The 24655-nt window shown below is 42.9% G+C and overlaps 11 protein-coding genes across 11 annotated transcripts; 6 read left to right on the forward strand and 5 right to left on the reverse strand.

Annotated features, from left to right (window-relative positions):
• Positions 1–13: 13 nt before the first annotated feature.
• Positions 14–1868, reverse strand: EAF01_000082 (uncharacterized protein; the record flags this gene model as incomplete). Its single annotated transcript, XM_038908332.1, has 3 exons — positions 14–120; positions 195–1419; positions 1641–1868. The coding sequence occupies 3 exons, from the start codon at positions 1866–1868 to the stop codon at positions 14–16; spliced, it is 1560 nt and encodes a 519-aa protein (XP_038775238.1).
• Positions 1869–2554: 686 nt separating this feature from the next.
• On the forward strand, positions 2555–5603 carry EAF01_000083 (uncharacterized protein; the record flags this gene model as incomplete). The annotated part of the gene is made up of 8 exons (XM_038908333.1): positions 2555–3130; positions 3196–3514; positions 3631–3671; positions 3723–4080; positions 4131–4534; positions 4589–4863; positions 4916–5064; positions 5116–5603. The coding sequence occupies 8 exons, from the start codon at positions 2555–2557 to the stop codon at positions 5601–5603; spliced, it is 2610 nt and encodes an 869-aa protein (XP_038775239.1).
• Positions 5604–6637: 1034 nt separating this feature from the next.
• EAF01_000084 (uncharacterized protein) lies at positions 6638–7464 on the forward strand. The gene is made up of 2 exons (XM_038908334.1): positions 6638–6950; positions 7099–7464. The coding sequence occupies exons 1-2, from the start codon at positions 6784–6786 to the stop codon at positions 7190–7192; spliced, it is 261 nt and encodes an 86-aa protein (XP_038775240.1). The 5' UTR covers positions 6638–6783; the 3' UTR covers positions 7193–7464.
• Positions 7465–9923: 2459 nt separating this feature from the next.
• On the forward strand, positions 9924–11465 carry EAF01_000085 (uncharacterized protein; the record flags this gene model as incomplete). The annotated part of the gene is made up of 6 exons (XM_038908335.1): positions 9924–9971; positions 10033–10161; positions 10231–10380; positions 10572–10898; positions 10943–11334; positions 11387–11465. 6 exons carry the CDS (start codon positions 9924–9926, stop codon positions 11463–11465), a joined length of 1125 nt encoding a protein of 374 aa, XP_038775241.1.
• Positions 11466–12704: 1239 nt separating this feature from the next.
• On the forward strand, positions 12705–14652 carry EAF01_000086 (uncharacterized protein; the record flags this gene model as incomplete). Its single annotated transcript, XM_038908336.1, has 4 exons — positions 12705–12738; positions 12828–12932; positions 13015–13846; positions 13893–14652. 4 exons carry the CDS (start codon positions 12705–12707, stop codon positions 14650–14652), a joined length of 1731 nt encoding a protein of 576 aa, XP_038775242.1.
• A 393-nt stretch (positions 14653–15045) lies between these two features.
• Positions 15046–16809, reverse strand: EAF01_000087 (uncharacterized protein; the record flags this gene model as incomplete). The annotated part of the gene is made up of 5 exons (XM_038908337.1): positions 15046–15864; positions 15912–15982; positions 16034–16046; positions 16100–16472; positions 16532–16809. 5 exons carry the CDS (start codon positions 16807–16809, stop codon positions 15046–15048), a joined length of 1554 nt encoding a protein of 517 aa, XP_038775243.1.
• An 868-nt stretch (positions 16810–17677) lies between these two features.
• EAF01_000088 (uncharacterized protein) lies at positions 17678–18702 on the reverse strand (the record flags this gene model as incomplete). The annotated part of the gene is made up of 5 exons (XM_038908338.1): positions 17678–17874; positions 17929–18013; positions 18078–18205; positions 18261–18383; positions 18435–18702. The coding sequence occupies 5 exons, from the start codon at positions 18700–18702 to the stop codon at positions 17678–17680; spliced, it is 801 nt and encodes a 266-aa protein (XP_038775244.1).
• Positions 18703–19356: 654 nt separating this feature from the next.
• On the forward strand, positions 19357–19547 carry EAF01_000089 (uncharacterized protein; the record flags this gene model as incomplete). The annotated part of the gene is made up of 2 exons (XM_038908339.1): positions 19357–19426; positions 19477–19547. 2 exons carry the CDS (start codon positions 19357–19359, stop codon positions 19545–19547), a joined length of 141 nt encoding a protein of 46 aa, XP_038775245.1.
• A 343-nt stretch (positions 19548–19890) lies between these two features.
• EAF01_000090 (uncharacterized protein) lies at positions 19891–20580 on the reverse strand (the record flags this gene model as incomplete). Its single annotated transcript, XM_038908340.1, has 2 exons — positions 19891–20163; positions 20218–20580. 2 exons carry the CDS (start codon positions 20578–20580, stop codon positions 19891–19893), a joined length of 636 nt encoding a protein of 211 aa, XP_038775246.1.
• A 448-nt stretch (positions 20581–21028) lies between these two features.
• EAF01_000091 (uncharacterized protein) lies at positions 21029–22730 on the reverse strand (the record flags this gene model as incomplete). Its single annotated transcript, XM_038908341.1, has 4 exons — positions 22679–22730; positions 22499–22612; positions 22258–22444; positions 21029–22206 (listed from the first exon to the last, which is right to left on the reverse strand). Exons 1-4 carry the CDS (start codon positions 22706–22708, stop codon positions 21029–21031), a joined length of 1509 nt encoding a protein of 502 aa, XP_038775247.1. The 5' UTR covers positions 22709–22730.
• A 582-nt stretch (positions 22731–23312) lies between these two features.
• On the forward strand, positions 23313–24165 carry EAF01_000092 (uncharacterized protein; the record flags this gene model as incomplete). The annotated part of the gene is made up of 2 exons (XM_038908342.1): positions 23313–23339; positions 23395–24165. The coding sequence occupies 2 exons, from the start codon at positions 23313–23315 to the stop codon at positions 24163–24165; spliced, it is 798 nt and encodes a 265-aa protein (XP_038775248.1).
• Positions 24166–24655: the final 490 nt, after the last annotated feature.

Genomic DNA, 24655 nt, shown 5'->3' on the forward strand with positions numbered 1-24655 from the left:
ATGACCATCTCTATCAATGTCTCCAGATGCGAACCGCCTTGTCTGCTCCAGCACTGCCCACTTTTTCTCCATCCGGGCTCCAGTCGACGGCATAAACTTCATCTTTATGGCCAGGCAAATCTATGATCATTTTGTCAGCTTTTTTGTACATTTGAGAGTCGAACTTGAATTGAAACATTGTGATGTAAACGTACCTTGAGCTAACTTATGAGTTACCATATTCCATACTTTCAGTGTTGTATCCTTGCTACATGTGACTAATAGCCTAGAATCAGAGCTAAAAGCACATTGATAGACAGGAGCAACATGACCTCTCAATGTATTGATGAACTTTCCATCACGGGCGTTCCAGACCTTAGTATGGTTGTCAAAACCACAGGAGGCAATGAGTAGTCCGTCGGGCGAGAAAGCTACGTGGTTCACTTGTTTCTGATGACCTAACATTCTTGCTATGGGCTTCGTTTGCTTGGAAGGTTCCCAGAGATACATGGTGAAATCGTCACTGGCTGTGACAAGGCGTTCCACGACTTCACCCTGAATTTTGGAGACTTTGAGAAAGCGTTCCTCTGCTTTCTTGACCTTTTCCTCCTCTGTTGCAGGGGCCTTGCCAGTGTGGTCAAAGTAGCCGGTTCGCGTGACATATTCTGTAGATAGTGCGAGATGGTTAACCCAGTGCGCATGAGCATTAAGAGAGTGTGCGAGAGTTCCGTCCTTTGCATTCCAAACCTTGACAGTTCTATCGCGAGATGATGTATATATGAATCCAGTTCCTCCCCATTTGACACATGATACTGTATCGGCATGTCCGGTCAAAACCAATTCAATCTTCTGTTGATTAGTCAACCATACTCTAACGGTGGAATCTTTAGAGGACGAGGCGAGTCTAGGTTCTCCGGGTTGCTGAACGTGATATGGCTCCCAAGCAAGATTTGTGACCCATTTCGAATGCCCCTTCATTGGTCTGCCTAATTGCTTTCCGGTTTTAGGATCCCACATTCTGACTGTATTATCCATACTACCTGTTGCAATCCTTGATTCATCCGGGGACCAGCTAACAGCCATTACCCAGTCTGTATGTCCCTTTAATGTGTGTACTGGAGTTCCTGTATCACAGTCCCAGATACGTGCCGTGTTGTCTCCGCTACCAGTGACCATTCTGGAGGATGATCTTGGAGAAAATTGTGCGACTAGAATGGATTTGCCATGTCCAGGTATTGTAGCTCCACACCGAGTTACTGACTGAACTTTGAAGACTGCCTCTGGTACTGCCGATACTGAAGTCGCTACTTCTTGTTTGACCGTACCAGGGACTATCATGGATTCATATATGTTTTCTGGGTAAGCTGGAGGGGGGTTTTTATCCGACGTGTTGTCCAGATTGGGCAATGTAAATCGATAGGCGATGTAGTTTGAAGGATCCTTGAACAATGGTTAGCTCTCAGTATTCAAAATCATTGTAGACAATCATAAATTTCCAATATTTACAATGAATGTGAACAATCAGAAGCTTTATGAACAACCGCAGGGTTTGAATGCCCATAATCTAAGCCAACAATGACAGCCTTTTGATTGTCTGTAAGATGTAGAAACGATGATAGGCTTAAAGTTTCCATAGAATGTTTGAGAAATGGGAAACTCACACGTCCTAGAAGAGTATTTAACAATATCCCTAAGTTTTTTGGTGATGCATCTGCGATTGGAACTAAGATGGGACCGTCGGTGAGAGGTAAACCTGTCGCGTCATCAAGAAACTGGATTTTCAGACTGCCTGCGTCGGAAGGTATCTCTTTTATAACCTGCTGCGCTCTTGCTTTCTCGAAAGCATCAGTCCTCTGCCTCTTGCTTGGAGGGGGAGGAACGGTCGACATGATCAAGAAGGTTTCGAGTTCGATTGATTGTGTATTTCCCGGGGGTGTAAGAACAAACTGGCTTTGTCGCAACTTCTTCTAGAAATGATAGATGTAGATAAGAAAAGAGGAAAGGTCGTTTGCGAGGGGTATTTCTGGGAATTTATAGGAATCAAGGATTATTACACTGATAAGACTAAGAGTGAATTATTCAACTTTTTTTCCAGAAGAATTTGTGGGTCAGCTAACCATCGATAAGGATTTGATTAGTCATTGATCAACGAGCCAATCATTCAAAGGATTGAAATCTGCAGTAACCCTATCAAGATGATCCGCGCACCTTCCCCGCATTTTCTGCAATCCTCTCTTGCCATCACGTGAAATCAATCCCAACTCTCGCAAGACCTACCGAGCCTACTAGATACTAGAGTGAGTAGTGGTATCCATGAATGCATGAGGACCAAAATCATCCATCTTAACTCTTAACTTCCTCCACTTCTTCATTCCATCATTTCATCATCCCGTTTCAACTCTATTAGTTGATTCCGTTGATACGGGAAGAAGAGTCATATCTTCGTTGGATCTCAGCAATGGATCATCCATCCCTCCACTTTGATACCCGAACTAATGCTTTAGTCGTTGACTGGTGATACTTCCACAGATTCAACGTAATACATATTTCAAAGGAATGCTAGGTGGCGTTCAGAATGGCTTCATTATCAAGACGCTCAACGTCTTACAGTACTAACTCTACATCTTCTCCATGCGGGTATACAGACTCAAATTCATATTCCTTACCTCCTCATGGCCGCCGTTCAAGCACTGCTCGTCCTAGTACAGTCCGCCCAAGCACTGGACGTAGGTCACGAGCAAGTTCCATTCTTGGAGGTGGTGAATCTCAGCAGATCATTTGTGCTGTCAGTGAAGGTCGTGGAGTATCTCCCACTGTCGGATTAGCATTTGTCAATATTTCAACTGGCGAAGCAGTCCTCAGTCAGATCTGCGACAGTCAGTTCTATGCCAAGACTCTTCATAAATTACAGGTCTTCGAACCTACCCAGATTTTGATTGTGTCTACTTCCGGGCCTCCGAACCCGAAATCTAAGATGTACCAAATTGTGGAAGAGAACATACTAGGAGCCAGGATTGTTACAGTAGATCGCCGTTATTGGTCAGAAACGTCTGGTATTGAATATATCCAGCAATTGGCGTTCAAAGAAGATCTTGAGGCGATCAAGGTTGCTATCGGAGGCAACTACTTCTCAGTGTGCTGTTTTTCTGCTGTAAGCTTTCACAGCAGCCCTTTACCCCTTTTCGTGATACTTTCTAACATATGATACAAATGTAGGCATTGAAATACATTGATATGAGCATGTCTCTTGCTTTTGCATTTCATTCTCTTCGAGTTAAATACCAGCCCTCGGAGGATTCTATGATGATAGATCTTGCTACCATTCAATCACTTGAACTAATCCAGAATTTGCAGAATGCCAAGTCAAAGGATTGTTTATTTGGACTGATGAACGAGACGCTGACACCAATGGGATCACGACTGTTGAGAAGTAATATTCTACAGCCTTCGACCCAGTCAACCTTACTAGCTGCCCGTTATGACGCATTGGCCGAATTGTCGGAAAATGATGACATGTTCTTACAGATTAGACAAGGTTAGTCCAACGTCCATATGTTTGTGTGCTCTCGACGTGGAAATGGTTTCATCGTTCTTCGTGTCAACGCATCCAATCATACTCCCATGTTTCGTCCCTTACTAATCAAGTTGTAGCTTTAAAGGTGATTCCTGATATTGAAAAGTTGCTTAGTTGTGTATGCCCCCGAATCTGTTTGTTTGTGCCAGCATCCTCTGACATTCTGTAGCTTATTATCATCCCGACTGTGCCAGGTATTTGGAATTCTGAGCAAGATATCAACAACATTCTGATGTTGAAATCATTTGCATATTCTATCGGTCCAGTCTTTGAGAGTCTATCAGGTGCTCGGTCAGAGCTGTTGGTTCAGATACGTAATAACTGTCGTACAGAAGTGGTCAACTCTACAATACAATTCATTGATGAGGTCATAAATGAGGACGTTACGTACCAGAAGACTCCTCTAGATCTACGAAACCAACGAACATATGCTGTGAAAGCGGGGGTCAGTGGTTTCTTGGATGTGGCACGCCAAACCTTCAAAGAGGCAACTGAAGATGTACATCAGCATGTGACAGAGCTCCATGGTTTGCTTACCCTCTCCTGATGTACTCCAATGTGCTCATATTGGTGGCAGAGAACTATAAAATTCAAGGGGAGATTAGATTCGACAATCTCCGAAAATACTACCTTCGCTATTCCCAAAATGAATTTGATGATCGAGCCATACCAGATGTACTCATTAATCGGTTTCGCAGAAAACACTATATCGAATGCCAGACTCTAGATTTGATAAAGCTCAATCAGAAGATTGAAGATTCTCACATGGAAGTTATCTTAGGAAGCGATAAAACCATACAGGAACTCCTCGAAAATGTACGAACCGAAATTCCCAACCTCTTTAAAGTGTGTGAGAGTATTGCCATGCTCGATATGATTGCTTCCTTTGGGCAACTAGTCACGAACCAAGATTGCTACGTCAGGCCAGATATTACTGATTGCATTGCTATCAAGTCTGGCCGTCATCCCATTCGTGACAAGGTACGTAGGCTCACTTTACATCGTTTCGCAAGACTGATCTATCTCCCTCTTTAGGTGCCATCACACAAATTTGTACCCAACGACTATTACGCAACGCAACGATCTCGTTTTCAAATTATTACCGGATGTAACATGAGCGGAAAAAGTACGTACATAAGAGGGGTCGCTCTTATGAGTGTGATGGCGCAAGTTGGTTGTTTCGTGCCAGCAAGCTATGCATCCTTTCCAATGATTCATCAACTTTTTGCTCGCGTGTCAATGGATGATAGTATCGAAGCAAACGTTTCCACCTTTGCATCTGAGATGAGAGAAACAGCATTTATCCTTAGGTTCATTCCAGACCCTTCTTGCATTTTCAGTGTCCCTGACCCATGGTTATAGGAATATTGATGAGAGGAGCCTTGCTATAATCGATGAGCTTGGTCGTGGGACCAGTACAAGAGACGGTCTAGCGATCGCTCTAAGCATTGCAGAAGCATTATCAGAGAGCCGAGCACTCATTTGGTTTGCCACCCACTTTAAGGAGCTTGGTTTGAAAAACTTATTATCGTCTGATGAGTATGCTTGCTAACAGAGACAAGCACAAATCATGTCTGAGCGCCCTGGGGTTAAAGTCTACCATTTGTCAGTTGACATAAGCGACCCGACCACCATGACAATGCTCTACAAGCTTGATCAAGGTTGTGTTAAAGAACAACACTACGGTCTCACTCTAGCGCGTGTGGTTGATCTACCTCCAAAGGTGCTCACAGTGGCAGAGGAAGTATCAAAGACTCTCATTGCACAAGCTGCTGCGAAGAAGAAGTCATCTAGGACCTCAGCGATTGGTAAACGAAGGAAGCTTCTGAATGCACTAAAAGAGCAACTCAAACAGCTTCTCGATAGCCCAATGGAGAATCATGAATTGCTAGAATGGATTGGAAAATTGCGCAGAGAATTCATAATTCGTATGGAAAATATTGAGATTGTAATGGTGGATAGTGGTACAGAAGATTCAGAAGATGAAAGCGAAGATAATTTCAGTGGGGAACCGAGAAGTGAAGGGACAGTGGCAAGCGAGGGTACTTGAAATTATGAATTCACAATCACTTGGCTCAAAGAGCCTCTTATGTATGACTAGGTATGATAAACATATCTTTTGAGATGGGCCGCAAAAATCAGATCAAGAAGTACTTCAATACCATCTCGAATAAAACTTTTGAAATTAATCATGGTTCCTTCTCCTCAAGCCACTTGGAGACCCAGAAATAGAAACAACTATTTTTAGCACATTGGTGTTGGGCATTATTTTGATGTATTTAGACATGCAACAGTACGTGCATGGGGGTGTGTATGGAAATTTCAAGCACGAAAGATCAGGGTAATTTGATTTTGAAGTGCTCCCATTGGTTATTAACGTCGTCGTTGGCATTCGTTTAATAAGTTGAGAGATAGGGTCATGAAACAACTAGATGGCGGAAGTATGTTCTTTTTGAGAATCGGTAGAAGAACTGGAGGGTATGATTTGATCGTGTAATCTAGGTAATAGTAATCGAGGAGTCTTATTGAGTCTTTGGGCTTGAAATATAATGCGATAATAAGATACAATTATGATTGAGATATCTTCGTATTATTAACATCAAAAATATGACAACTTCTTGCAAGAGACATACCTAGTATTTCGGAAGGTACCACAACCCCTCCCTGAAACCAACAGCCATGCTGATCCTCACGCAAATGTCACACAACCTGTCGTACGACATCCCCAACCCCAGATCATGTAATCATGATAAAAGACCATTTATACAAGCGATCGAATAATTGCATGATATGCTCTCCTCATTTTGTCAACTTGTGTATGTGGTTTCAAATGCGGGGTGTTCCATTGCGCACGCTCGGATCATGGGTGGGGTGATTTTGTCAGCTAATTACTAGGTATAGTTATATAATATCGTATGACCTCTTCGTCTGAGGTGAGGTGAAGAATCCTGCGGTTTGAGCAGGCAATGGTCGTTTCTGTTGGAACTTGGTTGGTGGGTGATATGTATTGGATTTATATATAATGGATTGGATGGAGGGTGTGAGGGAGGATTTTTCAATATTCCGTATATAACAACAGTAACACATGAAAATCATTACATTTCCTCATTATTCCATATCAATATCAATTGGAACTTCCTCTACTACATCCCTACTACCCTCAGCTCAGCTCACAACATCAACAACAACCCAAAACAACCTCCCCAACCCTCCACCATAAAATACCCACAATGCCCAAACGCGAAGCAATCATCATGACCATCACCGCAATCGGCGGTCTCATCGGCGCCAACGCCCTCCTCAAGCCTTCTCCACATCATAGCATCAAAGCGGGAATGGATTCGCAATTACATTCTTTCAATGTGCTTACGAAACCGCATATTGATCAGGATCCTATGTATGTATTACTTTTCTTTGGTGATTTTCTTTTGGCGGGGCGTGGATGTAACTTTGGGGATTTGGGAAAGGGGTGTTGTGCTTTGTAGGGATGGAGAAGGGCAGGAATGGAAGGAATGGAAGGAATGGACGAGCTAATAGGTGAATAGGGATACGATTTTTGATCGCACGGCGTTGATGGAGAGTGTGAAGGATAGGAAACCGTGGAATAAGACGTATGCGGAGAAGGAGAGGCATAGATAGATGGATGGAGAGGTGGTGTGGATCAGTTGGGGGGCTAAAGAGTCGTTTCGCATGTGAGCGGGTTTTCGGGTCGGCGTTGAAATTGGAAATGGAGTTAGTTTCCTTTCCTTGGGAGATGGATGGAATAGTATGATGAATAATATAATTGATACACATATATATATCTGCCATATTTTGATCAGGTACTGTTTTTGTGTGTTCACGAATCTCGATGTTAAGATGGGATTTGAAAGTATCGATATCATTAAAGTGACGCATTGTAATGAGAAAAGAAGATTGTAGCATTATGACTTCTAATGACAAAAAGCCATCAAGAGTACAGTAGAAGGATCTTTGAACTCGAGAAAGTAAATTCCCAGCATTCAATTCCCCGAGTATTGTTGTGGTACTACCACCACCGGGTTTTAAACATATTGGTTTTATGCCCGGAAGCGATGCCCCTGAACGACAAAATATTCTAGGGTTGAAAAAACTCTATAGATTGTTGAAACATCTACTGCAATAACACAAGAGTCTCTCATTGTTCTCCAAATGACTTCAAATTCGAAGAAATCTACAAATATTGAGCTTCGGACTTGATGCAACCAAAATGACCTGCTAATCAATCCCAGACCCTCAATTTCAATCATCCTTTTCCCACAAGACGGTGACCCTACATTTACCCACCAAAACATTCATGCATCAAAATATCTTACATCGCATAACAACAAACAGCCAGGAGATGTACGCAAAGTCTTCATACATCGAGACTCGCACCTCAAGTATGGGTTATAAAAGTGAAGGACCTGGATTTATTGCAACTTCTCAAATTGATACACACATTTTCCAAGGGATCACAATGCGTGTTAGATACTGTTCTTAATCGCGACAATAAATAGCTTCAATACTATCTTCCGAGGAGTGTAGAGTCGAGTTGCATGGTGCGAGTTGATAAGAGATAGGTTAATCTCTCGTTCCTCAATCAGTTGATTATAAAAATTACATAGAATAACGCCATGCAATCGATACTATCGACTCAAGTTGCAAACAAGGTACACGTGGCTCAAGTAAGTTTCAAAGGCTACATACAACGGTAGCGTCTGTTGATCTACAGATGTATACTCATACTTAATGGAATCCGGCTGATGATCTATGCGGCCAGATCCTCAAGTATGTGAGAGAATACAACAATGAATGATATACATCGCTGATAGGACTAGGTACTTTCGAGTCTCTGCAAATAAGCAACGAGTGAGGTGATTAATTGTGGTGAGGCAGCTGACTAGATATTGTATGGAGCAGAACAGAAGAGCTAGTCCTCTCTCCAATTGGCAAACATTGGTCGTATACAATCTGTTCAACGAGACCATAAAATTCCAATCATAACAGAGCATCATAGTTGAGAAGCAGAGCTGGATGAATGACCCCTGAGTTCGTCAAACACCTCCAATCAATCGTAGGGTGCCCCTCAGCTCTGCACTTCAAAACAATCGAGAGATGCGAGGTGTCAAACCAATTCCAAAGTTGCTGCGATTCAAACAGTAGCTTCTCCCTCTGGAGAAAGAAACTGACAGATGGGATTCAAGATTTGTCTAAAGAAGATTGGTTTCAACAGGTCATTGTAGGCTGCGCAACGGGTACCCGCGGGGCGGATAATGGCCTCGACAGATAATCCGCGGATGATCCGTCTGCAGAGCGGATAATTCAGAATCTGGATGGGTAACCCGTAGGGCAGGTACAAATTACTCACGAATATCCACCTACCTATATATTATATAACTATTTATAATATTTCATAATCTTTCATAATATTAGTATAATTTTATAATTAATATAAAAATTAGTATAAATCTAAGCTTAGATCACTTTTGGGCTGGAAAATAATCTGGGAATAGCTTCATATTTTAAGCGAAAAAAGCAAAGATTCTCCACTTTTTTCGAAGAATCTATATATCTACAAATTATTTACAAATAATCCGCAAATTATCTGCAAATAACCTATATATCCGTAAATAAATGGATTATTTACAGATAATCTGCAGATTATCTGTACAAAGCAGGTAATTTTAAAGCTTTGATAGATAATCCGCAGAGTAAGTAGAACCTCTAACGGATAACCTATGGAGCGGATTATCCGCAGATAATCCACGGGTACAGATAATTTGTGCGCAGCCTAGGTCATTGTGGCTTAAGATAAAGTAGCCCAAAATAGTACACCAACTTGAATGACTGATGTAAGAAGAGCGAAGGGCAAAAAGGGGCGTAAGTCATGGGAACGCACTTTCCCGAGTCTTTTTGATCAAAGAGGAGTTCAGATGCGCATGCAGATAATCAAAATGAGAAAGACAATAGCAAGATGCGGCAGCTGGGATTGGGTAAGAGGAGCATGGCAGTTAGACCAATGGAAATATCTTCGAACGACTACCCGTGTCTACAATTGTAGAGCGCAATGGGGTACCCTGAACCTAATCTGAATAAGATTGGTTCCTCCGGATCCACCTTTTGATGGTTGAATATAATTTGATTATCAAGCAGGTTTGAATTTCAAAGCTCTCGGATTTCAAATCAATTGTCGACTCATATCAAGGTAGGCATAAGCACATTTTTCTTCCTGTAAGTTTCAACCATGCTTCGATACAGCGGGCATATTTACCTACTCTCCCACATTTATTCCTTTCCATAGCCAGGAACAAATCGCTTAAAGCTAAGTGTTGACTTGAACGAAAAGTTAGTTCATATTACCAGGCTGATGATGGCGCCATCTAGCACCAAAACCATCAATGTCAGAGCGAAGAAAGTTGTAAGTGACCATTCTACCCGTACGAATGTGGTTTTTGCGGTTCTCTTTTAACCAACCATAGCCATATTTCACACCCGCACAAAATCCTCCATCAGGAACAGCATTGAGCCCTTCATTGAAGGCCCAGATCATCCCAAAGCTTTTCCAACCATTGACCTTTAGAGGCGTGACGTTCCAAAACAGAATATGGGTGTGTACTCCCAAAGCTTTGTGTAGTTACATGACGAAGGGCAATCAATGATTTTGCTTTTTGACGTAGGTTACGCCATTATGTCAATACTCGGCTGAAGATGGAAAGGTGACGCCATGGCATCTGTCCCAAATTGGGGGCTGGGTCACACGTGGTCCTGGCTTTACTATGATAGAAGGAACTGCTGTTTCGCAGAACGGACGGATCGATCCTAATGGAGTAGGGATCTGGAATTAAGAGGAGCTGGAATCTTTGGAAACAGTTGTAGATTTTACACATTCTCAGGTACGTAATAGTCGTCAACTTCCTACTCGATTGAATAATCAGCTTTATGATACCCGTTCCTCGATGCTTCTTCTCTCTAGCAATTCCTCTTTGTAGGCAAATACTGACGTTCTGATGTCAAACAGAGCCAAAACATCGGTATCCAGTTCTTTCATGTAGGCAGAAAAGCTTCCACAGTTGCACCGTTGTTGGGAAATGAGAATGCAAGTAAAGAGACAGGTGGTTGGCCTGATGACATCATCGGTCCAAGTCCGGTGGCCTACGATGAAGGTTCTCTCATACCTAAAGAAATGACGCTCTCTGATATTGCAGATTTCAGAAGGTCTTGGGTAAGCTCTGTTGAGCGCGCTTTACGAGCCGGGTTCGATGTCATTGAGATCCATGCCGCTCATGGGTTTCTCCTTCATCAATTCCTAGCCGTAACAGCAATAAGAGAACAGACGAGTATGGTGGTAGTTATGAGAATCGCATTCGTTTGCTTCTCGATATAATTTAGGATACCCGACTTACGATAACCGAGACAATGCCCTTGTTCTTACGAATCAGTGCAACAGATTGGCTGAAGGAGACTGAAATTGATGGTTGGTCTCTTGAATATAGTGTGCAATTGTCTGTGAAAGCTGCAAGCTTCGGCGTATATTTTATTGATGTATCTTCTGGCGGCTCCCATCCAGGACAAACCATCAAACTCGGCTCCGGGTACCAAGCTGGCTTTTCAAAATATATTATAAATGCTGTCAAAGATAAAGCCACCGTTGGTGCTGTTGGTAACATCACAAATGGCGTGCAAGCCAATGGACTTCTTGAAGAGGGCCTCGATGCCATCTTCAATGGAACGATGTTTCAGAAAAATCCAGGTCTGGTTGGGTCGTGGGCGGATGATTTGGTGTAAGCTTCCACCAACGTGAACCATCCATAGAGACTACTAACTTAAGTACAGGATTATCGTACATGCTGCAAGACAAATACAACGGGAGTTTAAAGAGATTCCCAATCCACTCATAGCCCAAAAGTTATAGCGGATAGTGCATAACTTTCGCTTCTTTACCTATTCATCTCCGTAGATCATGCCATTATACAGCGCAAATATGAGATGAGAGGAGAACTGAACAAAGGCAGAGAGGAAGATGGTATTACTCTTGTAGAGTGTGAAGTATATAGACGGTGTGGATACACATAGACAACTTCCACAGGCAAATGTAAATTATCGATACTTTGCCCTGCTTTCCTCCAGACTTGCGTGCAAAAGCTAACATAACGGGCACAGCTTCAAGACAATTTCCCGTGTAGATACACTGCTTGCTAATCGCCATTCACCGCTTTCCTGGCCTTGAAGATCAAGACAGTAGATCGCGAGTGTGGGAGGTATGGCAGTAACACTTGTTACAGCATCCTCAAGAATTTTAGATAGTTGAATACTTTAAGTTTCTTTGTGTTTTAGAAACTAAGCTCTGCGAGATTTTCTTCTGTTTCGTTGTGATACTTTAGCTGGTGCCTGTTATTTTGTGATTTGTTTGTTGCAACCTTAAACAAAGCAAAGTTGAAGTGTTGAAGTGAGCTTAGGAGGGATAAGCTCGGACATCTCAATTCACCGTGCCCCTTTAATCAACCCTTACAATATGTCACGTGCTGTGTCTTCCTGCGTATCACTTCACTGCTCATTGCTTGTCGTAAATCGTCTTGTTATTTTGGGAATTCAAGGGTAAGTAAGGGTAGTACATCTTGTTTATTCTAGCATCTAGATGACCTAGATGGCAGCTGATTGAAGTGCTTGATGGTTGAATAGAGTTCGCCTAGTTTCTAATCTCACACATCTGACATCCTTCAGAATTAAGTTCGAATTCGCCGACATGGAAAACCGACAACATATTCGACTCGCTATTGGGCGATAAACTTCATACGAGAGATACCAATGGAAGTATCTTGAGCAAGTCAAACCAGAGAGGGATGGATACACTAGGTAGATTAGTGGGAGATGATACGATCACACAACAACCATTTACGTACTAACTTCGTTCCTGCCGTGTTTGTGTTTGTGTAATGTATCGTATCCCTCACATGGTTTATGCCAAAAGAGGCATGTACGATTGATAGGGTTAGTTATCTATATCATCTATTCATACTCGAAATGATTTATTGAGCCGTGATTTCACTCTTCTCAATTTCTCGGTGTTCTACTACACCCAAAACACAACACAACATAGTATCGAATATCGAATACAAAGCACCAAAAATCATCTTGTCGGACATTTGCAAATATGCCTGAATTCGATATTGTTGTCATTGGCTGCGGTATGAACTACGTTATCTTCTCCTCTATGGAATAGTTTACCTGTTCCGTCTCATTTACGAATCGCTGACTTTTATATGATGTCACAAAGGCCTAAGTGGCTTGGCCTTTGCTAGATTCTACCTTGATATTCACCCAGAAGCAGAACTTGTTATTATTGAAGAAGATGGATGTCTTGGTGGCGTTTGGAGTCAAAGTAAGTGTTGTTTACTTTCTAGCTGTTTCCTTCCCTATCATGTTTTCAATTATATAGACTGACTTTAGTGTGTACTCTCAAGGACGATCGTACGATAATTTCTGGTGCCAAAGTGGCCGCCGAATGTCTGGATTCTCCGATGTTCCTTTTACTGTTCCCGAAGATGCGCCTTTATATCATGATACATTCGAAGCAAAGTATGTCACCAAATATCTCGAGGAGTATGCGCATAATCATATATACAACGGGAAAACTCTCTTTTCTAGGATAAAGTTCTACCACAAAGCTGTCGAGGCCAATAAAGTGTATGATAAATGGGAAGTCATAACGGAACTTGCAAGCTATCTCAAACAAAAGCGTCTAAGTCAACCGCCGATTTCCTATACATGTCGCAAGCTTGTTGTTGCTACTGGTCGTACTTCGCATCCTAGGATACCTTCAGTTGATTGGGAATCGAGTATGGAATTTGTTCGTCATCACAAAGCTTTTGGGGAACTATCACAGCAGCCATTACCTTGGGCCAGCGGTATACTATTCTTTGCAGTTCTTGGCGGTGGCAAGTCCGCTGCAGATATGGTCTATGAGTTGGTCAAGAAAGGTCAGAACGTCAAATGGATTATCAGAGCAAGTGGTGAGGGCCCAGCTCTACTGTTTCCCGCTCCTGGCCATGGGCGCTACAAGAATTCGGTCGAAAGTTCGGCAACTAGGCTCAGAGCACTGTTTAGTCCATCTCCGTTTATGCCAAAAACTTGGTGGTTTTCTATGATTCGTACCTTGCTTTATGGAACCCGCATTGGAATAAACTACATGATTAAGAGAATCAAGAATGTTGATCAATATTGTCGTAATATAGCAGGATATGGCAGCAGACCAGGATCGTTACAGGGATTTGAGCTCCTTGACTTTAGTTCTTCGTGAGTCTGCCCCAGTTATGCGGGAAAATAATACTGACATCATTAGTGCATTTTGGTGTACTGGACCTGTAGGACTTGTACAGCACGATGACTTTTGGGAAACGATATCTCAGAATGTTCAAGTCTACCGGAACGACGTTGTTTCTTACAAAGACAGCATCATAACTTTAGACAATGGCAAGCAACTTGTAGCAGATGAGGTATTGTTGGGAACGGGCTGGGATCCCCAACAACAGTGTTTTAGCGATGAACAAGCTCAACATCTCGGCCTTCCTCACTTTGAGCCAAAGGAGAGTACTGAAGAAAGATCTTTATGGAAGCAGCTCTATGAGAATGCAGATCGTCGAGTGATCGCTGAATTTCCACTCCTTGAAACCCCTCCTCCGCACATAAATCGCGCTTTCCCTGATACAACAGAACAAAGACTATACAAAGGTATCGCATCACTTGGAGATGATTCAATCGTGTTTCTAGGGGCTATAGATATTTCTAATTCTTTCCGAGCCGCCGAAACACAGGCTATCTGGGCAACAGCATATTTCGACGGTAACATAAAGCTACCTCCATTGGAACAAATGGTAGAAGAAGTTGCGTACATAGGGGCTTTTTCGAAACGAAGATATCCTAGCCACGGTCAGAAGGGAGAATGCTTTTTCTTCGAGCTTGTTTGGTATACGGATGCTTTGCTTCATGAGGTCGGCTTGAGATCGCATCGAAAAGGATGGTGGGCTGACTTGGTGGAACCTTGTCTTGCATCGGACTTGAAGGGTATGAAGGATGAATACAAGCAGAAGTTTGGATTGTAAGATTTCTCTTAGTTACTGAAAGTATTACTCCTGGGTCCTTGGTGGCTCACGGACGAATAAACAGTGCTTCTTCAGGAGTTTGTGAACGATTATTGAGATAGCTAAAAGTTACTGGCACCTAGGTAAACTTTCACAACTTCTAGCTTCTCTTTTGGCATCTTAATTAATTCTTTCCTAGAATAAAGATTTCAAAGTAGCCAGAAGTGTACTAACTCGCTTGTGTAGGGATTACTTCACATAAATTCCACCCAACTATCTGAGTAAGTTCCGCCATGCTGCTTGTTCAACTCTTTGAAAATAAATGGACCCCCAAAATTTCTTCGCATTGTGAGCTCTTCTGAATAAATCATAATTATTCAACCATTGTTCCCTAACACCTCTCAGAATTCCATATCAGAGCTTCGATTGAAAGCGTGGATTCGTTCTAATTCGCTCCCCATATCTTAATATTAGCAAAGCAATTGGCACAAATCCTATCGCAATCAATGCCAAAACACTATTACCCCATCCATACCCCAAATGATCATATAGAGGATTAGCACTCAACGGGATCAAAGTTGAACAGATCGAACGGATGATGGTGCATGCTCCAGTAGCGCTCGCGGCATAGATAGTATAGGTATCTACAAGATACATCTGTACTGGCAGATAGCTAAATAGGATACCAATCGCAATAACTGAACTTCCAAGAATAGGGACAATCCAATGGGTGTGATATTCAAGAGACCATCCGTACCAGAGAAACCCGATGGGGAGGAGAAATGCACCGATGAACATGGGTGGCAGACGATATTCTGGGCGCTTGTCGTTATTTTTCGCTTCCATCTTGAGCATATAACGGTCAGAAAATCGGGCAAAGGTTAGTTGGCAGAAGAAGAAGCCGAACATGAGACCGAGATATGCTAAACCGCTTTGACCGGGTGTAAAAGAGTAGTTATCTTGAAAGACCGTGCCGAGGGTCGCGAAACATACCATTCCGTAGGCGTTGCTTAGGGCGCTGTAGAAGCCTACAAAGGGAACTATAGGTGAGAGGAAGAGCATTTTGAAGGGACGAGTCCAAGCTGCTTGCAGAGCTTCTCGAGGAGTTTTTGGGTTTGTGATCTTTTGACCTATTGGTAAGCCTTTCCCCTCCTTATTTTGCTTTCGATTCAAGACTACTGGTTCATAAGTCTCTTTGAGAATGACCAGAGAGAGAGAGAACAAAACAGCAAACTGCTAAACTGTTAGATATCTAAAGTGATATATCTGGGGTTACTTGCAGAGATCAACGTTGAGTAGAAAATCCATCTCCAACTGATGTTTTCCACAATATAACCACCGATAATAGGACCTACTCAGATGAGTCTTTTGACCAAACTATGAGCCATGAATAAAAACTGACCAATTGTTGGACCCTATAAGTAGTTAGAAAGAAAGCATGTCGTAATCATATCAAAACTATACATACAACAACAGGCCCCGTAGACATAATACTCAATGCCAATCCTCTTTGTTCCCTGGGAATAAGATCTGCCACGATCGCAGGACCCATGAGTACGAAGGTGATAGCCGCAAGACCCATAATAGCACGGAAGATTACAAATAAAGGAAGACTTCTGCTCGAACCACAGACAGCTAGAGCTAGCATAAAGCCGATGTATCCAGGATATAGTACAGTCACATGTCCGTATAGTTCACTTATAGGGGCGACGAGAAGAGGTCCGAGACAGTAGCCTATGGTGTAGATAGATATGGTGAGAGAGGCGATTGAACCGTTGGTAGAGTGAAAACCAGCCATTATAGAGGGGAGCGCCGGCTCGAACGCTGAGGTACATGTTGACCTGTAATAGTTAGCTGCTAGTTTAGGGGGCTGGAATATCATATCATGGATAAGCCCTACGCTATAAAGTTTGTGACTACGAGAAGAATTATCGTCGTCCATTTGCGCATCGAAGACCAGTTTATAGGATTTTGGGGATCAATTGACCAATGTGAGAGCGATGGATCATCATTGTTGAGATCATGCTCATTCACGAGTGGCTCCGTGGTCTGCTTTTCCTTTTCCAAAGAATGGAAACCATCACCGTTTGAAGGATGAAGTGAAATCTCCTCCGCACTTGTATCATGTACATCGCAAGGGGAGTCTGTACACGGTGTACGTTGAGGCCCGGCTGCCATTTTAACAAGTAAAAAGTTTAAACACGGGGAGTAATCTCAAAAACAAAAGCCACAGTTTGATAGATTCAAGCCCATGGAAGACTCAAAATCACAGGGGAAATTGTTGTGGAAATCCAGTTGAAGTACCCGTGGAAAACTCAAATATGCCTTAGGGTATGACTGGTTTTCCTACGAGGCATTCTCGTAAATACCTAGGAACTTTATGTATGTTTAGTGTTACAAAAGCACATCATAATATGATTAGATACAGGATGATAGGTGCCAAATATCTCTCAAGATCCACATATCTTGAACGGAACGTTCGAAATGGTAGCACATGCTATCATTCCATTGGAGTCAGAGCGATTGTGTTCGGCAACCACAACGGGTAAGAGTGGTAGTGCCAGAAATGCTATCACAACGAATGGCCCCGATATGAAAGCTTAATAAAGCGGTGGAGACGGGTCGTGTATGCCGGATTAGTTTTCATGGACATGTAGTGCATCTTGTGGGACGGTAAAAACTCGTTTTGCTCGCCGTAAGGCTAATCAATGGGACACAGTGTAACACTAATAAGCTTGGTTGGTGCGACTGACTTGTACACCTTTTCTCTTCCGAATATTCAAGCTTTGTCTTTGTGTTTGACAGACGTGCGGATGACTTGGCCAAGACTCGTTAATCGACATATTTTACTGAGCGCTTCCGATTTGCCAATGGAGTAGCACCGGCTCTATTCAAGTCAATATCTAATTCTCAAAGAGTATCATGAAGATAGATTATCACAGTCATGTAGATGCATTGAATAGACATCTTGTTACTAACACTAAAAATGCTAATCAACTAACTCCCATACATGAGCCGAACTGAAAATATAACACAATCCCCAAAACTAATCATGAATCATCTCGGACCTTTTGTAGCTTCTTCCCTTCAAGTATTCGGAAAATAGATCCCAATTAACACATTCACGTTTGGATTGCGGACTTGCGTTCATATCATGTCTTATATTACCAGACCAATAGTAGGGGAGAGGTGCTAGATCCGGTTGACAGATCATAGATGAACGAAGGGATTCGAGACAATGTACTGAAGCTAGTTAGTTTTCTTGCTGTAACGGAATATGAATTAAGTTCAACCTACATTGATGATGTCTATCATCTGCTCGATCTTCGTCCGTCCAATTGGCATAGTAATGTTCTGGGAAAAAGGACTGTCGGAGTCGTCTCTAAAGGGTGGCGTCAAGTAGTAAGCATTTAATCATCCCATTGCCAGTAAAAAGGAGCCCATACCAAACAGTGCAGATTATGATGAACGGTAAGAATGACCGCAAAGTTGTCGTCTTGTAAAAGTATACTCTTGTTAATATCTAGCCTCGCAGCTTCCTCACGATAAAGTCTAACACCATGTCCTCGGTTTGCTAGAGACAATGAGTATTTGAAGGTACACTTTATGTTATAATCGAGTCTACTAACGATGTATAAGATTATTCCATGCCTGTTCTGACTCATCGCATGGCTCTCCCATGTAAAGATTATTCGCCCAAAGATCAGATGGAGCCGTTTCAATTTCGTACCGAATCCCATCTACAAAAGGAGCTGAAGGTCTGTTAGAACAAGGTGACTTTTTGAGAAGCAAACAGTAAATACTCCACAATGATGGACGATGACTCGATTTCATCTCTGGCAGTTTGAGGAAGCTACTTCGGCTCGAGGAAAGCAATGTAGCCATGCCAATCAGAATAAATGCTGCAACAATGCCGTATATCATGATCAACATGGTCCATGATCGCAATCTCCCTGAAGGTCCTAACTTGGGAGATGCATTTCCGCAATGAGGACAGTTTCTATCGTCATCACCTTGGCCCTTTTCCTCAGAGAGCAATCCCCTAGTACCTTCAAACGTATTAGGGATCATAACGAAAGTTGAGAGAATGGATCAGATGTGAAGAGGAGATTTGGACACGATCGAGATACAGAGTGGGGGTGTAGCAGATGATAAGAGCTGGTTAAGGCTGAACTCGTGGAACTGTACCGGTCATACAGAGTCTTTTCGTACATATACTAACTGCACACAAAGGTCACTTCATCGCATCTTTCACCACATAATATCCGGAGCTCTGCACAACTGTATATGCTTCGATATATCGATATGGCACTCGAAAGTTTACAGTCGGCATGAACAATGGCGACTAGACAAGTACGCGTGCTTAAATTGTACCACCTCGTCATTAGGATTTCGTTCTCTGTCGAATAGCAACGCGCAATGAGATTAGGGTTGAATCTGTACATCCTTGCGAAGCCCTATCATTGTGAGAGTACGAATACAATGTTATACTTCAGATGATCAGTTGGTATACAAATCAGATACACAATTAAGATATCGCTTTTCAAAGTTACATGGCATTGCTATATTCAAGATACATATCTAGAGAGCTGCCAAGTAAAATGCTTCGCTAGAATTAAAGCATAGTCTTTCCTCCTCGGCAAGAAGATCTTACAGCATCAAGGTACCTCCTTGAAGCGTCAGCCGAACCTCGAACCTCGAAAACCGACGTATACTTTCTTCGTCATGCGTTTCCAAACTTTCCTCCTCGCAGTTTCTCTTATTGGCACGGCCATAGCTATGGCCATTAGCCCCAGTAAGCTACCTGCTAAGCATCATTTCACTGCAAAGCTTACATGAGAAAAGGAATTGAGGAAAACTCTGACCTCGCTGCAGAGGGTGCTCTTGAGTCACAGCCTAATCGTGATAATTGGTGATGGTTTTCGAGCTTGGAGGTCCGAATCAAGATCCAGTGGACGGAAGATTTGTGGAAGAGGGGCCAATACCAGGGTAATTTGGCGTAATAATAAATCGACTATGAGATGCCGCGGCTTTAACTGGCTCTCTTTTATGTGGAATTCGGTCAGGTGATAGACTGACTTGTGAGCTGCGGTCCGACAGATTTGAATCAAAAGAATGGCCATTGGAAATACTTTGCGTGCCATCATCTCCTTCTCTTCATTGACGAATACCCATGTGAAATATAATGTTCGAGGGTTGCATTAGCCTAGAACGAACACTGCCACATTCGTCCACGAATCTCTCTATATCGAGATTGAATTACAGCTTGGCTTTCGTTCTCTTGGGATGCTCCTTCTCCCACGTTAAAGCTATTTTCGCTTCCATTTCTAATCGTTGCTTCAGAGCTTCATATAAATCCTTGTACGCGCCGCCAAGTTCCAGCAGATTCGCTGGTACACCTCTGTCATAATCCAAAAACACTATGCATATTTTGAAATCCGCAACAATAACTTGCTGGTTCAAAGACCAAACGGAGGTAATACCAAAGTAACGATCTGGGAAAACCTCAGTGATATGATTCGCGACAACAAGCTAGTACATTTCGTGAGCCCAAATTCAACAGCATCTCACACAACAAACTCATACCGAATCAGGGAACTTCACAGGCCTTTTGAAATTAACCGTATAGTTCTTGACAACAGGTCCAACGCCGCGGACCTTGAGCATATCCTGAAATTTTTCTTTGCCCAAATACGGTTCGAATGATTGGAATTCGCGAAATGCGCATTGATTCACATAATGCACGTAAGCTGCGTTCTTCACGTGCTGGAACGGATCGTGGTCATCGGCCCAAGTCACTCCACATTCAACCATGGTTGCCGGATTGTATCCCATTGCGATGGCTTCCTCGATCGCTCTCTTACGAAGAGGTGCGTAAGCAGAACCGCCATCGGGACTTTGATAGGAGGAAGACTCTAGAGCGGAGCCGAATTTCGCAACTGAAGCCATCGTCAAAAATGAAGTATGTTTAAGACTTTCAAAAGGTTCCGACAATTTTGAGCTTCTAAAGGTTGGCGTTCCTCACAATAATTTTTGGAAATGCCAATGATCGAAAAAAAACATCGATGAGTGGAAAGCTTTTCTTTGTATTCGAAGAACTCGAATTGTGTAATCGGGGTCCCACTATCAATTCTTGAATGGCAGGGATTTTCAAAGCAACGTGGCGGCGGCAGCACCCGGGACAACAGCTAAAACACAGACACTATGGGGGCCCCACAACAAAAAAGCACAGTAAACCGATCTAAAGTCGTGATTGTCTTCCTATTTTCTACCCAGTTAGCTTGCTAAAGCTATTGGTATGTAGCATACTGTACATTTGTACAATCCAAGCTCCTTTTTCGCCTTTTTATGGTATATGCCCTGCCTCGTCTACTCCTACTCCGCGAAACTTCATAAATCATAGAAAGTTGATGCCTACTCCGAATTGGAGACCTTTTCTGGTTTCCTCTCCCTTCCTAACAACGATGGGTAGACCGAAGTTTAATTCAAATCGTGCCACGGGGTGTGCATACACCATTCCTATTCCGACCGCCAAGCTTGGGGTCTCCTTACCGAGTTCTGCGACTGTGCCATATACGCTCTTACTTGTATTCTGTTCTGAGCCTTTAAGTGCAAGGAGACGGCCGGCATTAGCGAATAACTGTAAGCGCAGTGGGGTTGACACGTCGAGGCGGGGAAATGGAAGAAGAAGGTTTATAGACGAAGCTGCGTAGATATCACCTCCAACCGCATCTTGTCTGTCCCGAGGCCCCAGACCACCAATCTTGAATCCACGAACATCCGTTGGCCCCCCAAGTTGAAATCTATCGTTTATGCGTGATGGCTTGGGTGCAGCGCCGAATCCAACGCCTAGCGGATACAACATTCCACCTCTGATACCAGCGGTCAAGCTTGCACCAGGGATCCCAGGAACTTTGACAACCCCACTAGATTCGACTTCCGATTTCCAGAATCCCACGTCTCCTTTTAGTGGTCCCCAACCTGCAATTTCAGATGTTGACTTTAGAAGGTATCCTTGGTTTGGTAGTATAGGGTGATTCCGTTCGTCTTTAAGCCAGATATGTGAGATACTGCTCTTGACTGTATCTCCTGCATCGTTGCGTACCGTAGGTGACGCATTTCCAGCCAATCCCGTCACTTGTCTCCACACTCCACTGTATCCAATTTGATGTGTGCTGCCACCGCCTGAAGCCCAACTATATTTTATACCACCGCCCTTGAGGACTTCTTCGTGACTTGCCCAGGGCTTACTAGTCGCGCTCGATAAAACATCCACAGCTACCCTTTTATCGGGATCACTCAAAATTGGAGCCTCGAATGTAGCTTGATAGGCAGAACGAGTTCGAGTACCAGTAGCAGCATTGACATTCAAAGTCTCGGCACCCCCAAATATGTTACGCCATTGTGCATTTCCATAGGCTGAGCCTTCGGCATTGCCAAGATCAGTGCCAGTTTTCAATGTAATGACACCTCGCTCTCGTGCACGAATGTATATATCGATATCGGAAGGAGTGGAAGAGGGGTCAGTAGGGTCAGGTTTATCAATGAACATCGAGATATCATCGTGGAAAATGCCTAAGACGAATAAGTATAATGCTGCTTAGGCCCCGGTGGGGAGTATCGTACCATGTCGACGGAGTTTATTTGTAGCTGTACTGAGTTCCTGCAATGCTTCCGACAATGTATATGGCCCATCTCTGTTTGCGCTAAGCAGAGGGTCGAAGATTCCGTCGAGGAATGACCTCCTTGTGTGCGAGGGGCCAAGGAGTCTAATCGAGGAGATCGTGACCGGTTTTGTGGAATTGTTGCCAATCTATTCTGTGAGCCCATGAATTCAAAATTTCCCGAAGCTACTAGATGTACGTACCAGCTCTCCGTTTCTCTGTGCAGCCTCTAAAGCATATCCCATATGCTTCTCTGCTATAGCTTTCTCAAGCTCTTCTTGTGATTTCGGATCGGTTTTTAGGAGACTCTCGACAAGCTGCAACAGAATAGATTAGCAACTTAACCTTGCTGATATGTTCCAAACAGTAGAAATAAAACTCACAGCCCCCTTTGGCCCATTTGGTGAAGCCATATCTTACAAGTATACCCAGAACTATTCCAAGTTCTCCTCTCCGGGTCTCATTCACACAGCGGGGCAGGCTTTGGTTCAAACATTGTCGATGACTAAGCGAGAGACTAATAATAGGCCTATTGCACTTCCATTAACTTATTGAATCTTCCTATTTATAGGTCCTATTTATAGGAGAAAAAGAGGCCAGAATTAATCACTCTATTAAATTCTAACTGATAATTAATCAAGTAACAATAAAATCTCAAAAGTTAATAGCATTAAAAAAACCATGAACAATATTCAAGTATAAAAATTATTTCAACTTCCATTGTCTATAAATTGGAATGGAACATTTGGATTATTGAAGGGCTTGACCACCGGCCTGTTTCTTCTCCCACATAGAGTTATATTCTTAACAAAGCCCAAAGCATTCCATGTGAATCTTCTGTTACGAACAACACAACCTACAACTCGCACATTCTAATTGATTTTTCGACAAGTCAAAACAACATTTTGGTTCTGATTGGATTTCATATCCTAGCCAAAGAAAATCATCCGTCAGCCATACCCAAAAACCTTGCGTCAAACCTCCGAACGTCCTCAAAGTTTCAAGTGCGACGATACAATGGCAAGTCGAGCTGCCAACAAACGGGTACGTAAATCAACGCTTTATCTGTTTGATATTATATTAACACATTCTGATACAGTTGACCCGTGAATACAAGACCATATCCGAAAACCCTCCTCCATACATCGAGGCCCATCCCTCCGAATCCAATATCCTCGAATGGCATTACATTCTCACTGGACCTCCCGATACTCCCTACCATGGTGGACAATACTGGGGTACCCTTCTGTTCCCTCCCAACTATCCATTTGCGCCTCCCTCGATCAAAATGCACACGCCATCCGGGCGTTTCCAACCCTCCACTCGTCTTTGTCTCTCGATCAGCGATTTCCACCCTAAGAGTTTTAATCCCGCGTGGGAAGTAAGTACAATATTGATAGGTCTATTGAGTTTCATGACAAGTGAAGAAATGACAACGGGTTCGGTAAACGCATCTAAATCGGAAAGAAGATGGGCTGCGAGTAGGACGAGATGGTGGAATAGCACCGGAGGAGGAAGTTACAAGAAAGACGGAACACAGAAAGGCAATATCAAGGCCGGAGACGGAGGCGCAAAGTTTAGAAGTGAATGGGAGGAGTTGGATAAGGAGAACTGGAAGTGGATGAAAGAGAGGGGTGTCGATATTGTGACTGGAAATGAGGAAAAGAAAGATGAGGAGGAGAAAGGCAGGGACTGCAGCGGAATTGCGATGAAAAGACCAGGAGGTAGTCAAGCTGTTGTGGGGGCTGTGGTAGAAGGCGGCAGAGAGGGAAGAAGTTGGTTACAGACACATAAATACTGGATCGCTGGTGGAGTGATTTTCACGTATGTCATGATTGCAAGATTACTTTCAGAAGGTCATGAGCTATAGATGTGGACATATATCGGTTTCTAAGCATGGAGTTCAGGATGGGATATGGTTTGTACAAGAGATCAGCGTCCTTCAATACTTTCTATGAAGGCAGAGAAAGCGTCGATGGAGATCATTTTTGATTGGGAACAGGAATAGTCATATTTTCAATAAGCACCTCCTTTTATTACTGGCAAGATATTGTGCTCTTATTGTAAATGAAATTGTGCCTGCAGTATGATCTTTGAATATGAAATTGTTGGAATTTGATCCTTGTGAAAATTTTAATATTACTATTCTCTCATCTCCTCAGGGAATACTACAATCTTGTATCTTCCCAGCAATAATACCTAGGTATGTATTACAATTGTCCCAACTGTTCTCGTATGCTCTTGGGACCATGTATTCTCCTAGACACCGAAAATACAATTCTTCCATAGGTATGAATGCTGTGATCTTCTCTTTATATCTCTGCCCTCAACCAACTCCCAAGATTTCAAATCAATCCCAA

The sequence above is a fragment of the Botrytis porri genome (assembly GCF_014898465.1).
Source record: "Botrytis porri strain MUCL 3234 chromosome Unknown BPOR_001, whole genome shotgun sequence".
NCBI lineage: Eukaryota > Fungi > Ascomycota > Leotiomycetes > Helotiales > Sclerotiniaceae > Botrytis > Botrytis porri.